Below are 15,715 nucleotides of genomic sequence, written 5' to 3'. Positions count from 1 at the left end.
TTATTTTAAACTAAATCCAAAAAAAGTGAGACCAAAATAAGTACTAAACCTAATTTAAAATAGAGAAGATCGTATTGAAATTTTATACATCAGTGAGAAATAAATTAGTGTAATGAAAACTTTCTATTTTGAAATATAACATTCATGTAAAGGTGTTTTGACTATTAATAAATACTATGATGGATTATGTTTGGTGGATGTTTGAGTTAGCAAAACTACGCAATGTTCTTGGTTATTATTTTAGTAGAAAAGAAAAAGATTTAATCAAGCCGGTCATTACAGTAAAAAGCTTGATTACTGACAACCCAAGACCCGTCGATAACGATTGATTATTGATGGTTTTACCAGTTATAATAATAAGTATATTATCAACCACAGTTAATCGTCGGTAATGTGTTAGTAACATAACTTACCGATAGATATTTGTCATTAGTAATGTGTTGATGACATCACTTTGCATACTCCTTTGTATTCAAAATTTGGGAACTCGTTCCCAATGTGTCCAATTTCGTTTTCAGAAACCCCTCCCTCCCTCTCGTCGTTCTAGTGGTTCCCATTCTCTCCCTTTTCTTTTCCTCTTCGAAACTCTGTTTGGTACGTCCAATGTTATATATAACAAATTATCATAATAAGCAATTATCCATAGTAACTAAAATCCCTTATAGTAATTACACGCTCATTTAGTTTTTCTTTAAGTATTAAAAACATTATTATCCGAAAATCACTTCTATTATCTATTATCCAAATAATAATCATGATACCTCAAATCAATTCGAACTATGATCAATTGTATAAATCACGTTGATCTAAGATTAATTCTATAAAACTTTACATCCAAGCACACACTTAGTCTGTCATATGATTTTTATTTTATTTTTGATATTAATACACAGTGCTCATATAAACATAGTACGATGAAAAGTGATGGCAGTGTGACTTCAGACTCAGACATGGCCCCCATCTGCCTGTGGCTGATATGTTCGACGCCTAAGCTGAGAATCAGAATTGGGTTGTTGCAGAAATATTTTCGTCGGATCATTAGGATCAACATACCTGCATATGATTTCAATCATCATTATTAAAGCTTAAAGATTATAAATCATACCGTGCACACTCTACAAACTTGGCCTAAAATTTTAAAGCATAATCATTCACTTACGCATGTCTCATCATCTCATCAACAGGAGTCTGAGCTGCCTGCAAAGGATCCACATAAGATTGTGCCTGCATATTGTAGTGTTGATTATACTGCCTCACTGAAGCAATCAAATTGAAGAAAAGGGGAATGAATGTTCCACATCCACCCTCTTTGAATATGATCTTAAATGAGTGTGTGGAGTAAAGTGCTCTGTGTTGGTCGTTAGGGACAACCTGTTGCAATTAAAATACTTCAGGATTTAGGATCCATAATTTTGATTTGTAATAAAATAGTAAGATGTACGGCAAAAATCAACTATTTACTTACAGGCTCAACATGTCCCGAAAGATTGTTGCAGTGAAATATTGGCTGGTTAAATTTTTCTCCGTGGACGTAAAGCTGCATAATTGATGAAGAACTAAGGATCAATACAGAACAAATGGCATGCATACATCACGTTTTAAATTAATATATGTGTTTTGACAATCTACAAACCCAGTACAAAAATACAATGATGAGTAATATATATACGTTTGTTACCCCCAATTTTCTAATCTTAACTCCCTTTAAAATAAGATTGACTCTAGTGAAGTTCTACTTTAAGTGAACATCACCTTTCCAATTAAACCAAATGAAGATACTCACTAAAATTTCATGATAGTGACTTAAAATCCAACTTCAAGCAGCTAACCTATGACATAAAAAGCGTAATCTCAAATTTCATGTCCTTGTATTTCAGGGATGTTTGAAAGAACTTGTGTAGAACTAATGTAACAATAAGCTTCCTGAAGTATGTAGCTCATAAAGATAAGTTATTTTAACTTGTTCCAATAAGTTTCATGGTCAAATTTCTATTATAAATTCTTCATACACTAAACTTACTAAATACTTCACCCAAAAGTCCCCTTTATCCAAAATAAATGGGAGCAAGAAAGACACATAAATAAACGCATGTTCACAACTAAAACACGTAGCAGATAGCTAATAACTTCATAATTACGTTGTCATTCAGGAGTAGGAAAGATATAATAGTGATAAATAACCTTGATAGGCAGTACCCTCCTACTAAGAAGGTATAGGAAAGAAGGAACAAGAAAATAGTTCTTGGCCAAATTGGGTTTGGGCCTGATATTTTAACTGACAGCTAGCTAACCAGTTGGTTAGATAGGGACAGAGAATAAAAGGGGAATTGTACAGGGAAAGGGCACAATCAGAAAAATGAGGGTACAAAAGGGAGAGAAGAGGTCTCTGGAATATATCTGGTTCAACTGCATAATTTTCTTTTTAACAAGTCTCTGTTCTTCGAGTTGTTTCTATCTGATCCTCTCTCTACTAAAATATGCTCGCATGTCACCTATACTAATCTACATTTACTTCAAAAAAGAAATTAAGAATAACAATTATTTGCTCATCAAGTTATTTTTTAAACTTATAACCATCATATTTCAAGTCCCAACCAATCTGAGAGACTAACATAATAAAATCTACATTCATAGTTTTCAGCGTGTTAGCACTAGCCAAGCAATGATAGTTCGCTATTCCCTTAGAACCAACAGGCCTAAAACTCCACCATCACAGAATTCACACAAGTTATAACAAAAGTCATACGCCACAAAAAAAAATATAAACCCAATTATTCAGTGAAGTGGTTCTGCTAGAAAAAGATTGCTGTAAAGTCATCCACAAACAACAAAGAAAATGGTCCGTTAAATCATCTTAGCATAACAAGGGCATTCAAGATGTAACGGATAAAACACTTTTGGTAAAAGAGGAAAAAAAATAAACATGAAACCAGGTGCACAGAATTGACAATCTGAAACAGCATAAGGAGTGACACGTACCAAAGGCATATCAAAAGCTGTAAAATGCCCAACTGGACTATTAGCAACGAAGACCATCCGAATATTGGACAAATAGATGATTCCTTTGGTTTTGACATGACCCCCATGACTTCTGATAAAAAAAAAAAACACAATTATATCAAACACAAAAATCAGACAAAATAATAAACACTTTTTACATGGACCTGAAGGTCTTTCACCAAGAAAACAAAATTAGCAAATAATTTCATATGTTCCAAATAGCCTGTTAGCAGAGTCCTAACCTGACCTAACACATATTAGCATAAAAAGAAGAAATATCAATCTCCTGTAATCATACAATTGCTGCTCTAATTTTTCTTTTCCGCTATCTTGGTGGAATTAACCGACAATCCCCAGATATTCCTTTCCCAAAAAAAAAAAGAATGAAGAAACAATATATAAATAAAGAAATGGAAAATCGAAGAAACGGTGAGTGACTAACCCAGAGGCAGGAATCTTATCGATATCGAATTCGACGCCGTCTCTGGCCAGCACAAACATCTCGTTGATGAAAGCAACGGGCATTCCATTGGGAAAGAGCTGAGGATTCAAAGCCATCTTCTCTCTCACAGATCCGAGTTTCAATCTTCAATTTTCTCTCCCTCTCTTACCCCCTTTCTTTCTCTATAATAGATGAACCTGCACGCGGGTCTTTCCAGATTTTACCTGTCCCCTCTGGATGTTCTTTATATATAATATATAAATTATTTATTCATTTTATTTTCAGTAATATTTTAAAAATAAAATACAAAACTTAAATGATAAGGTAGATAAGAGAGAGAAAAAAAAAAGAAAGAAAAAACTATATACAGCGGAACAACTAAAACTACATATTATTTAAAAGAATGGAAATACAATTCAAAACAAAAATATAACTATGTAACACCGGTAGAGTGAGAAAAATCAGATGAAACAATGTATTCACCAATAGTCATTGTGTGTAATATATAGTAAGCATATAACTGATGGTGACATAATAATGTAAAATCAGATGAAACAATGTATTCACCAATAGTAATGCAATTTATAAATTTTAATTAATTTATATATTATAAATTGATTTTATTTTTAGTGGATATAAAATTTTTAATGATAATAAGATATAAGTAAGAGAAGGTTGAGATTTGAATTTCGGTGTCCTCTCCAACTATTACCAGCGCCATGAAGTAGTAGGGTTTGCTTTTTTTTCTTTCAAGCAAAGTGTAACACTGTCAAATTCGTTAGAACAAGTACTTTGTAGTTGGCAGTAGTCTAGAGGGTCTTGCTCCGTCCATCTCCCCTACTTTGTAGTTGGTTGTAGTGTAGAGGGTGTTGCTCCCTTTATTTTCTTAAGTGGGTCTTGCACCTTTCTACTATTTTAATTTATTTAAAAAATATTTTATATCTTTTTATTATTTTCTTTTATTCCAAAGATACCTTACACCTCCCATTATCATTAATAATCTTTCTCTTTCTCTCTTTACATTAGTAGAGCATTTATATGATTTATTAATGGAGCATTTACATGATTCATTAAATATATGTGTGTTTTTTTTTTTTACATATAATATCTATAATTTTTAACATTATATTATGTTTTAACTCATCGACATATTTGACTAAAATAACTTGAATAAAATATTTAATTTATTAGATAAATAATATAAAAATATTATTAAATACTTATAATATAAAAGAAAATTATTTGTTAAAAATTTAGAATTTATTTAGTTCTTTCATCATTATAAAATTAGTATAAGATATTTTTAGAATAAAAAATAATAATAAAATATATAGAATATTTTTGAAATAAATTAAAATAGTAAAAAACTGCAATTGCAAGACGCACTTAAAGAGACGGAGAGAGAGCAACACCCCGTATAGATCATGAGGCGTCATTTTTGGACTGCCCAAAGCACAAGTCTTCTAACCAAAACAGACACCGCCAGCTAATATAAACACTTTAGAGCCAAAAATGATCTCATGTCGCCTCCTAGTTCATTTTATGTAATTTACTTATATAATTTTTAATTTCTTGTGGGATATAATAACAGTTATCTTGGATATTCACATTCGATTCTACAATTATATCAAAATGAGGTAAAAAAATAATGAAATTTTAGTTTCGGTTATATAATTCAGCTTCTGTTTCATAAGAACTGAAACATTAACATATGAATAATAAGAAAATGTGAATTTGGTGTTAATTATGAGTAGAATTAACAACTAAGATTAAATACATGTTTTGGTTATAAAAATAACTTAAGCTTAATATAATTTTTCTTTAAATATTATTTTTTAAAAGGGTTTTTTATTTTGGTTATAACCTGAATCACCGAATTATAAATAATTGTCATGTAATGTATTACATAATAAATATATTCATTGAGTCAGTTTATTTATTGAACTATAATATATTAGTAAGAAAAAAATAAACCATATAATTATTATAAACATATGAACCAAAATATTAAATATTGAAGAATAACCCTACACGTTTTTTAGTTTTAATATTGTGATATTTTGAAATTGAATTATGAAAAATAAAATGTTTTAGGATACACTTATATAATAAGAAAATTTTATAATATTGAGGTTCTTATCAATTTATTACTTGTCTAAAATAGTTGTAAGGAGACTTGTGCAAGGAAAAAAACCATATAACAATGTCTTCTATTGGAAAAATCACAAATAACTGCCAATGATGTCTAAATGACGCTTGAATTGAAAATACACTAGAATCCCATGGAATTGACATCGACTCATCCATTATTATGTCGATGTAATGCACCAAGAGGATCGTCCACAAATAGAAGAATCTTCTTGTGTTTAGGACTTTCCTCTCAATGTATTTGTTGATATATGGAAAGCTATTTAAGTCTGAACATAAATAACATATAAATTTAAAAATTAAGAAGTGTATAGTGGGTTTAGGATTCCGGAGGGTCAAAAATAGAACCAACCAAATCTCTAGGTCAAGCTAGGAAAGATTAAAATGTTTATACCACAATATATACCTCATATGTTGGCACATGAACTAAAGCATTTGGTAAAAGAATTTCCTCTATGTGACCTTAATCTCATTGTTTGATAGCTTCATACCATGAAGAACTGTGGCTACCTCAAATATTGTTCCACGGGCCACTAGTGTCATCTCTGTATCATCCAAAACATATAGTTGAGCAACTCCTTGGTATTGGTAGAGCTGGACAACTCCTTTTTTCCGCTTCTACTTGTCAAAGTAATATTAATGTTATTTTATTAAAGAACAATTATTCAAATCATAACTTAGCTCAAAATGGTTGTTAATTTTACTTGATGGAGGCACAAAAGGTTCTGGTGGAGGAAATACTTGATGACTATGTTGTAACTATCAAACTGTTGTTGGAACTTACACATAACCCCTTTAGTCACTTGCTTAATGACTTCATCATAGAGTTGCACTCTAATCTTCTTAGTGATTTCCTGCATCAACCTTTCTTCATGCTCAACACTTTATGTATGAAGTATGACAAGAGGAGCCTCCAAAATATTATCTAATGCCGACTCGTGATCCAATAACATATAGATGTCAAAGGTGTTCAAGTCGTCCAATTGCAATAGCAAGAATGTCATGACGAATTTCTGGAGTGAAATTACCTTGAGAGTTCTGCTCAACCAAGGAGTCTTGTAACATAATAAAAGAAATTTAACATCTAATTTGTATAAAATAATATTAATATTAAAGAAAAGTTATGTGTTATAATTCTTTTAGAGATTTGTCTTGTAATGTTAGAAATGTAGGAGCCTGATAATCATATATGGACTAACTTTCACTTTTCATGATGGGATGGTGGTGAAGGAGGCTGTGGACAATCACCCTCAAAAGGTGGAGGCTTAACTTCTACCTTTTCCTTTATGATTTTCTCTTCAAGTTTTCTAAACCACGAGATAATAAGTTTGAGTTTTTATTTTGAGCACTTATCCCTTGTACTTTTATCCTCTTTTCTTGTAACATAAAATTCATTTAATGAATTAGTTAAACCTACACACAATTATCAATGGGGAAATTGGTGATTTCAAGTAAACTAACTTTTCATCCCTCAAATGCACGAATCTCAACAAGCTAACATCAGGTCTTCATCAACTGCCTTGTATTTGACACATGAATTTTCATTCCTTTCTACTCCAAAAATATATTTAAACATTAAGGACAGAGCGTGTCGAGATATCCCTCTTTAATTGTTGAAACATGGTTTCACATTCTTCGTTCCAATTGTAACTATGGGCCTTTTTCAAGATTTTGTAAAGGTGCTTAGCCTTTTGTGTCAGGGATGGCAAGAAACGGGCCAAGGAAACTAGCTTGTCATTCATGGAACCCAAGAACTTGTTGTCGCCAGCGCCAAATAAACACTTTTGTGGATTCAGCCTCATGTTGTGGTGTCGTACTTTTTCAAAAATGATTTGCAAATGTGTTGGGTGTTGGGGAAACATTTTACCGAGACCCATAGTGGGCGCCAAATGATCTTACCTGGATCTTGAGCGTGGACTTACAGATAGGTGGTAAGATCCTAACGGTGGTTTGATCACTTATTTTTCCTGGGAAGAGCCTCCTTGCTATTGAGAGTGCAAAAGACTCTCTGACGCTCAAGTTAGTAAGAGAGTTAGGATCTTTGTATAATCGAGTGTATCAGAGTTTATGAGTGTGAGAGTATGTATTCCTTGGAGAATCCTAGTTATATTTATAGGATCAACACGGGTTATGGATTATGTTCCTACTGGAATAATACCTACCTGAAGAGTATAATACCAATATAATAAATAGTAATAGAATGATAAATAAAGACTAACGCACTAAACTACCGAAATTTAATTATAATATGTAAATATGACCTAAATAAATATAGGTTTAGGTTGCTTCATAATGAATAAGCTTAAAAGACCTTATTGGGTCACACTTCTTAATATGTCTATTAGGTTGGATAGGAACAATGTGCATTATTTTACACAATTAAAAGTAGATGTCACTAATCCATTCTTAGAGCTAACTTTTTCTTGAACACATTTAAATTTTCGTATAATGTTTATGTATCTTTCATTGCATTGAGAAGAATAAGTTGTCTCAATTTCATTCGTGTACCTTTTCCTTTGTAATTATTAAGTATGAGCTAGTTAGTTTATTGATTTATATCAATTCAATGTTATAACAACAATGTTAATTTTGTGGTGAAAATTAAAATATTGAATGAGAGAGAAGCTATACCATATATACATTGATTGATCTTATTTCCTCCTTTAAACCAAAGAACTTGATACAATTAATTTCTCAAAATGAGCAACCAATACACAACCTGTTCAGATATTAGAATAGTTACATTTTGTACTACCTTCAGTTGAAGGATTAGATTCACTTGGTTGGATGTGTTTTCTTCTTTGCAAAGAACATTACAACCTTTGAAGGAAACAATGACTTCTTCTTCTTCTTTTTGTTCTTATACGAGGATGATCCATCTTCAGTGCTGTTTGAAGGAGCTGCTTCTTTAGGGCTTAATGACTCGTGCACAGGCTCAATTTCAGCAGCAGTGTGCTCCTTTGGTGACTCTTGGTCAGCCAGCAATGTTCTTAGTTCATGTTCAACAGCTAACTTTTCTTCAGCGGCCCTTTCAGCATTCCCAGTTGCAATGTTCAAAGATTCCTTTCTTAGAGATAACTCCTCATTCAATTCTTCTAACCTCTCCAAACTTCTATATTCAGACTCCCTTGCCAGCTTAATCTGAGCATTAGCAGCTTCTATCCTTGCATTGGCTTGTTCCTCAGCCTTATAGGCTTGCGTGCTGAGCTCATGGTATTCATCTAGTGTGAGTGTAACCATTGAGGAAGAGCTATTCTCATTGCTGCTTTTAGCTGATTCACTCTTCTCCAATGCTGAGATTGCATCTCTGGCCAACATCTCAGCAACCTTGGCTGCTTCTATTTCCTTCTGTGCTGCCACTAAACTGTTTTCTAACGTAATTGATCTGGATTTGACTTCTTCAACCTCCTTTTGTGCTTCAAGCAGCTCTTCTTCAGCAGCCTGAGCAAGTGATTTAGCCTCATCAACCTCTTCTGCTGCTTTCTGCAGTTTCTTGGGCAACTCAGACATCATTTCTCTTGCTTCATGCTCTTTCATCTCAAGGAAAATTCCGGCAGTCTTGGACTTCTCCAGTTCAGTTTGGAGATTCAGAACTGCAGCCGAAGCCATTACCTCACTTTGCTTAAGGGTAACCAGAACTGACTTCTCTTCTTCTAGTTTTGAGTTTAGTGACATACAAGCTTCCCTCAAGCTTTTAACATCAGAAGTTGCTTTCTCTATGTTCTTCTTTAGTTCCCCAAGTTCCTCTTTCTGTTGTTTGTAACATTCCTCATTGTCCTTTGATTCCATGTATGTTGCCATTTCAGCTTTCAAATCAAGTAATAAAGAGGAAGCTGATTCCAGTTTAGATTTAAGAAGCCTGACTGAGAAAACTTTCTCATTCAGTCTTTGGAGCTCCTCTTCTGCTTGTTCAAGTTCCTGTTTCAAATTGAGAATCTCTTCATCAGCAACTCCTAGTGTTTGTTCTTCGGCTTCAAAGTGTGCGGCTCGTGAGGATTTTAGTGCCTCTTTTGTTGCAATCAACTCAGCAGTCAAATCTTGCACTGCCTTTTCAATCTGATTGGCTGCTGCGAGGGTTTCTTCTGCATTGTTGATTGCCGTATCTCTTCCACTCACCATAGAAGCATACTCCTTGCGCAGAGAGTCCAGTTCTTTCTTAACGAATTCTAACTCTGAAAGCGCTTCCTTAAGCAAGGCTTTTTCAACCTCAACTTCAGCCTTGGCTTCAATACTAGCCTCACTTACAATGCTCTGCTCCATCTCTTCAATTTTGAGAAGCACTCGTTCAGCCTCTTCCTTTGCCAAAAGCTCATCTCTCTCTACCGTTTCTAAGTTGCGTCTGAGTTCTTCTGTGAGTTTCTTTGTGTTTTCCAATTCCTCAACAGTTTCTTCCCTTCTGAAGTCTTCTAGAATCTTGCTTCTCTGTAGAGTCAGAAATATTAAAGGTTAAACTACTGGTTTATACATACCCATAGCAATGAGAATCAAGTGAGCTAGAGAACGAGTTGTTTTCCATTTTTCCCTACACAAGGTTTTGCAAATGGTGCTTCATAGAAACTCAAAACCATAAAGAAAATGTGAGGTATAAATACAATTCAAACAGCATATATATATATATATATATATATATATATATACCTCGTCCACCAGACTTTGGGTTCGACGGGATTTCCAATCAACTCTTCCTCCAAACTTTGACACAGCATCTTTGACAGACTCAATAGGCGCAGCTGTGTCAATGATATGCTTAGAAAACCTCGGAGAAGCTCCTGGAGAATCATTCCTTCCCTGAGAGGAAACAATTGGTGTGAGTAATATCAGATTTCTCTCAAACCCATTAAAAAGCATTATTTGGTGAGTTGATGGATTGAATAATTACCGTAGGGGATTCTGGCTGTAGTTCCATGGAAGAGGATTTTGAAAGAGGCCCCACTACAATATTTCTCACAGGGTCTACCACAATAATTAATGTCTGCAATTGAAGTGCACAATCTCAAATATTTTTGTCAAAACATAAAAGTAAGGAATCACATGAGCAAAATGAAGAAAACCCAGATAGAATCACATGAGTAAGCTTTAGAATATCGAAGAAGAAAAAGAGAAAGAAAAAAACCTGGATGAGAGAGAGGGTGTGGAAAAGAAAAGAGAAAAGAAAGTAAAAGAAGGTGGTGGTCCTATGATGATAGGGTAGAAGGAGAGGAAAAAAGTGAGAGGCAATGAAGGAGGAAGGAAGAGATTCAAAAGTGTGCTTCCTCCTTGCGTTTGGAATTCATGGAAGCTCCCAATAAACCAACTCATCCTGCAAAATTGCTTTATGTTCCAACACGTGGTGGATCCACATTTCTTCCTTTTCCTCCACACAATCAAAACATGCTATCACTAATCACTCCACACCAATCTTACTACGTTCTACCCTCCCAAACCTCTTATATACGTGTGGTTTCTTTTTTTACGTCAAATATCATTCTGCTAACAAAATATCCTCTTTTCTTTTCTTTTCTTCTTAAAATAGAATCATTATCTACAAAATTTACACAATTTTTTCTTCCTTTACTGTCAAAGCCGGAGAAACAGATATTATATTTTTAGAATATTCTATTTTTAATTATTAAAATAGAAATACACAAAACATATTTACGTGTCTTTTCTCAGTAATTGTGGCTCTACAAGTTTTGTAATATATTATTAATCTTCCATGTGCATGTAGTTCTATCAAGTGCCGGATCATCTTAGGCCGGGCTGCCATGGCCTCCCCCCAAATATTTTTGAAATTTTCTAAATTTATATGTATATTGGCAATTGTTTTTAAATATATATAGATAGATAATATTTTGACAATACTTTTTGACAATTTTTGACAATAAAACACGTATCATCACTTTCTTGGTCTATTTGAATTTAAATTTAAAAAATATTTAAAATAGACCAATTACAAGCTGTCACATATGCATTGTCAAAAATTGTTAAAAAAATGTTTTATATACGTTTCATGTTGTTAATTTACTAGTTCAGACCTGTATGATATCTAATTTTCTGAAAAATGCTTATTATAGATAATTACATCATTAGAAAAATCTCTTGTACCTCAGATTGTTCCATAGATGGTTCGTTTGTCAATAAGTCTCAACTTTCCACTACCACTAACGTAAGACTTTTTTTTTTTTCTCTTTTTTCTCTCCGTGATTAAGTTGTTGAATAATTTAAAATAAAAACTTGTATTTTTACAATAACAAATAACTGAGAAATTTGGTTATGGACAGAAAAAACTAGAGAAATACAATCCGATAATAATAAAGTCTAATTTGTGGTTTGTAAATTGTGTATATTTTATGGTTGTGATAAAGTCTTATAACGTTTATATACGTGATTGAGGCGTGATGTAGACACAAGAAGCCAAGGGGCTTATAAATATTCCAATCCGATACAAATCAAACTAAAACTTTCATTCACATTAATTATATATAAAATGTTATATTAATTTAAAATTATTTCAGTATAGATAAAAAATAATATATATATTTGTATGGTATGATATCTGGGACGAACGATTACGAAGAATAACCGATCGGTTATGTATAACATCAAGACTATGCAAGGTCATAATTGGGCCAACTCTTATCATTGGGCTTGTAATCCACCAGAATCAAATATATCTTATTAAAATACTATTTGATATTAATAAAGTCGTTATCAATAACCAAGCAAGTATGTTTATATTTTATTTTATTTATATTTTGTGGATCTTGTATCAATTCAAGGCCTATAAATAAAGAACCAAAGACACCAGCCAGGTAGGCTGACACACTTAACTCATGCTTCTCATACTCTCTACTCCCATCATAATTCTCTCATACTCAGAATCACCTTACTAAGACCTAAGGTTTTTTCATCATAACACGTCTAACTTAAGCGTCGGAGTGCCATTGCAGGTACCTCCTCCCTCGGTCAAAGCTCGAAGATCACCGGACGGTCAAGGTTAAAGCAAAGCGAGCAGTCGAAATACAGAAGAAGTCAGTAGTCTAGTCCATCCAAGTGCCAGAAAACACTAAAGCCACGTCATCAAGGTCAGTGTCTCGGTCCCACAAAATTACCACCGAAACAATATTCATTTTCTTTTGGAAATCAAATTGTTTTAAAGTTTGGAACATAGACATATCCAATTTCACATTAAAATTTAAGAATTAAAATTATATTTAACTATTTTTTAAAATTCGTCAAAAAATTAGAATTGAATTTTTTGAAATTTCGTTGATAATTGAATTTTTTAAAATATATAATTAAATTCAGCGATGATTCAAGTTTTTAAAATCTACATGAAATTTCATCGATAAATTTATTCGTAAAATGAATATTAATTTCCCCACCAAATTAAACAAGAGATGTGTTATAAATTAAATAGATATTGGTAAGAAGAATAAGAGGAAAAGAAGGAAGAGAACGAGGAGAAAGAGGAGGAATAGGAGGCGACAATAACGATGACAATGATAGTTATGATGATGACGATGATAGAGACGACAACGGTAATGATTAATAGTGACAATGTCAATGATAAAAACATCGATGATGGCAACGGCAGATGAGAAAGAGAAGGGAGAGGAGAAAAAAAAGGAGGAGGAAGAACCAAAGTTGGTGGACATAATAACGATAGTGACAGGTGAAAGTAAAGGAGGAAGAGTAAGAAGAATGAGAGAAAGAAGAAAAAAGGAAGAAGATGGGGACAATGAAGAAGAATAAATCGAGATATGTATCAATAAAAAATTATCAAGGAATATTTACTCACGCATAATTACTGACAAATTTAAAATGTTAGTAATTATCAACGAATAATTATGAACAAATTTTCGATCATTTTTAATTACCGATGGTTTTTTCTATTCATCAATAAAATTTATTGATGAACATTTCATCGATAAATTTTTTATCATTGATAAGTCTTTGGTCATTTTTCTTTATCAGTAGATTTTTTTGCTTACCAATGATAGTAAGAATGAAAGTGATGAAAATCATAAACGAAAGAGAAAAAAGACAATAAAGAAAAGAAAGAAGAAAAAAAAAGGAAAAGAAAGAAGAAGAGTCCATAAAAGTGATGAGAATAGAGGAAAAAGAAAAAAAAATATCAAATTGCAATATTAAATCAAATTCTTTTAATAAAAATATACTTTTTAATAAATTATATAAATATAGTGAATTTTTAACTAAAAAATGATATGTATAATTTTCATTATAATTATTTTCAAAGCCGTTACACCAAAAGCCTCTTGTGAAGAAGATTGGAACTTTGGGGGACTAGCCTCAAATACTAACATACCTCAACTTTTCACTTTTTTTTCATAACTCTTTTAAACGAAATACTAACTCATTAATTGAAATTTAAATGTATATATATTAATATAATTTATAAAGTTTAATAATGATGTTTTAAGTTAATAATCAATAAAAAGAAAGATTGAACTTTTAGTATAATTAATAAAGATTAACAATTTTTTATTATGTTAATTAATTTGTTATTATATCACACACATATCACACATATATATATATATATATATATATATATATATATATATATATATATATATATATATATATATATATATATATATGTATATACATACTGTATACACATATGTATATATATACGTATGTATATACATATGTGTATATACCTATATGTATACACATATGTATATAAATACGTATGTGTATATATATATATATATATATATATATATGTATATGTATATATATATATATATATATATATATATATATGTATATGTATATATATATATATGTATATATATATATATATGTATATGTATATACATATATGTATATGTATATACATATATGTATATGTATATATATATATATATGGGGTTTGTTAATGCGTGTATGCCTGTTTTCAGTTGGTACATTTTGACAATGTGTAATAGTAAACAAAAACCTTCATATATTATGTATTCTAAGTTTTAAAGTCAAGAATATTTAAATAATTTTCATTCTCAAAACTAAAAAAAAAAGAAACCCCCAAACCTTTGCACACCTCTCTCTCATTCCTCTCAATCCTTTCTCTTTCATCTCTCTCACCCCAAACTTTTCTCTGTCATCTCTACTTTACCCCAATTAAAAAAAATCAAAAACAGTGGTTATTAAGCAATTTCTTACAAAAAAGTGATTTTATAATGAGTTTTCATTTTATAATTTTTGTCTTATCTAATTTTATGTAATTTTCACAAGCATAATGACATTTGTTAGAAGTGGGTTTTAAGCCTAACTCAACCCTACAAAACCGGCTTCTAAGGTGAGGTTTGCACCTCACTTATATATTATAAGTTGGCCTTATCTCTAGTCGATGTGAGACTTCCAACACACCCCCTTCACGCCGAGGTATAGACATCTCGTGCATGATAGTAGAAATTGGGTGGTCCAATATTGGCCCAACAATGGGTGGAATGAATACACAAATGCCCACTTAGAACTCGCTACGATAGGCTCTAACTATGGCTCTGATACCATGTTAGAAGTGGGTTTTAGGCCTAATTCAACCCCACAAAACCGGCTTGTAAGGTGAGGTTTGCACCTGAATTATAATATATATAAGTGAGGTGCAAACCTCACCTTACAAGCCGGTTTTGTGGAGTTGAGTTAGGCTTAAAGTCCACTTCTAACATGGTATCAAAGCAATATAAAAAAGGAATATAAGTATAAAAATATATGAACATAAATGCACAGATATGAACAGAGAATAAAATAATTCCAATATCCCCCCTTAAGCTGCAGCATATATATCCTTAATGCTCAGCTTGGACAACAAAGATTGAAATTGTGCTGGATGCAAAGCTTTAGTATGAATGTCTGCAAGTTGTGATGAAGTAGAAATAGGCAGGAGCTTAATTACACCAGCTTGAACTTTATCCCTTATGAGATGACAATCAATTTCAATGTGCTTTGTCCTCTCATGCATGGCTGGATTCTGTGCAATTCGTATAGCAGATTGATTGTCACAAATGACATTTGAAGGAATTGGTAATTTACCTGGAAAAAATAAAAAACACTTACCATTAAACAATTTCTTACAAAAAATGATTTTATAATGAGTTTTCATTTTATAATTTTTGTCTT

General features: G+C 32.0%; 2 protein-coding genes across 3 annotated transcripts; both read right to left on the bottom strand.

Moving 5' to 3' along the window:
• Nucleotides 1–767: 767 nt before the first annotated feature.
• LOC106766961 (UPF0664 stress-induced protein C29B12.11c) lies at nt 768–3,677 on the bottom strand. 2 transcript variants are annotated; one of them, XM_014651763.2, is made up of 5 exons: nt 3,443–3,677; nt 2,980–3,088; nt 1,466–1,537; nt 1,160–1,371; nt 768–1,053 (listed from the first exon to the last, which is right to left on the bottom strand). In XM_014651763.2, the coding sequence occupies exons 1-5, from the start codon at nt 3,556–3,558 to the stop codon at nt 945–947; spliced, it is 618 nt and encodes a 205-aa protein (XP_014507249.1). In that variant the 5' UTR covers nt 3,559–3,677; the 3' UTR covers nt 768–944. The 2 variants fall into 2 exon arrangements, with proteins under 2 accessions (XP_014507249.1, XP_014507248.1); XM_014651762.2 differs by having other exon boundaries at nt 2,980–3,091; nt 3,443–3,676.
• A 4,539-nt stretch (nt 3,678–8,216) lies between these two features.
• On the bottom strand, nt 8,217–10,994 carry LOC106769197 (protein WEAK CHLOROPLAST MOVEMENT UNDER BLUE LIGHT 1). The gene is made up of 4 exons (XM_014654707.2): nt 10,704–10,994; nt 10,470–10,562; nt 10,229–10,378; nt 8,217–10,012 (listed from the first exon to the last, which is right to left on the bottom strand). Exons 2-4 carry the CDS (start codon nt 10,494–10,496, stop codon nt 8,366–8,368), a joined length of 1,824 nt encoding a protein of 607 aa, XP_014510193.1. The 5' UTR covers nt 10,497–10,562; nt 10,704–10,994; the 3' UTR covers nt 8,217–8,365.
• Nucleotides 10,995–15,715: the final 4,721 nt, after the last annotated feature.

Source organism: Vigna radiata, chromosome 7 (assembly GCF_000741045.1).
Source record: "Vigna radiata var. radiata cultivar VC1973A chromosome 7, Vradiata_ver6, whole genome shotgun sequence".
NCBI lineage: Eukaryota > Viridiplantae > Streptophyta > Magnoliopsida > Fabales > Fabaceae > Vigna > Vigna radiata.
This window is presented reverse-complemented; position numbering and strand designations above follow the sequence as displayed.

What these genes read in the sequence shown, in the direction of transcription:
- LOC106766961 (XM_014651762.2), bottom strand. Translation starts at nt 3,558, where the DNA reads ATGGCTTTGAATCCTCAGCTCTTTCCCAATGGAATGCCCGTTGCTTTC. An exon ending in GATAAGATTCCTGCCTCTGG is followed by an intron (nt 3,092 to 3,442) that starts GTTAGTCACTCA and finishes TTTTTTTATCAG; the next exon opens with AAGTCATGGGGGTCATGTCA. An exon ending in GATGAGATGATGAGACATGC is followed by an intron (nt 1,054 to 1,159) that starts GTAAGTGAATGA and finishes AATCATATGCAG; the next exon opens with GTATGTTGATCCTAATGATC.
- LOC106769197 (XM_014654707.2), bottom strand. Translation starts at nt 10,496, where the DNA reads ATGGAACTACAGCCAGAATCCCCTACG. An exon ending in TACAGCCAGAATCCCCTACG is followed by an intron (nt 10,379 to 10,469) that starts GTAATTATTCAA and finishes GTTTCCTCTCAG; the next exon opens with GGAAGGAATGATTCTCCAGG. An exon ending in CCCAAAGTCTGGTGGACGAG is followed by an intron (nt 10,013 to 10,228) that starts GTATATATATAT and finishes CTGACTCTACAG; the next exon opens with AGAAGCAAGATTCTAGAAGA.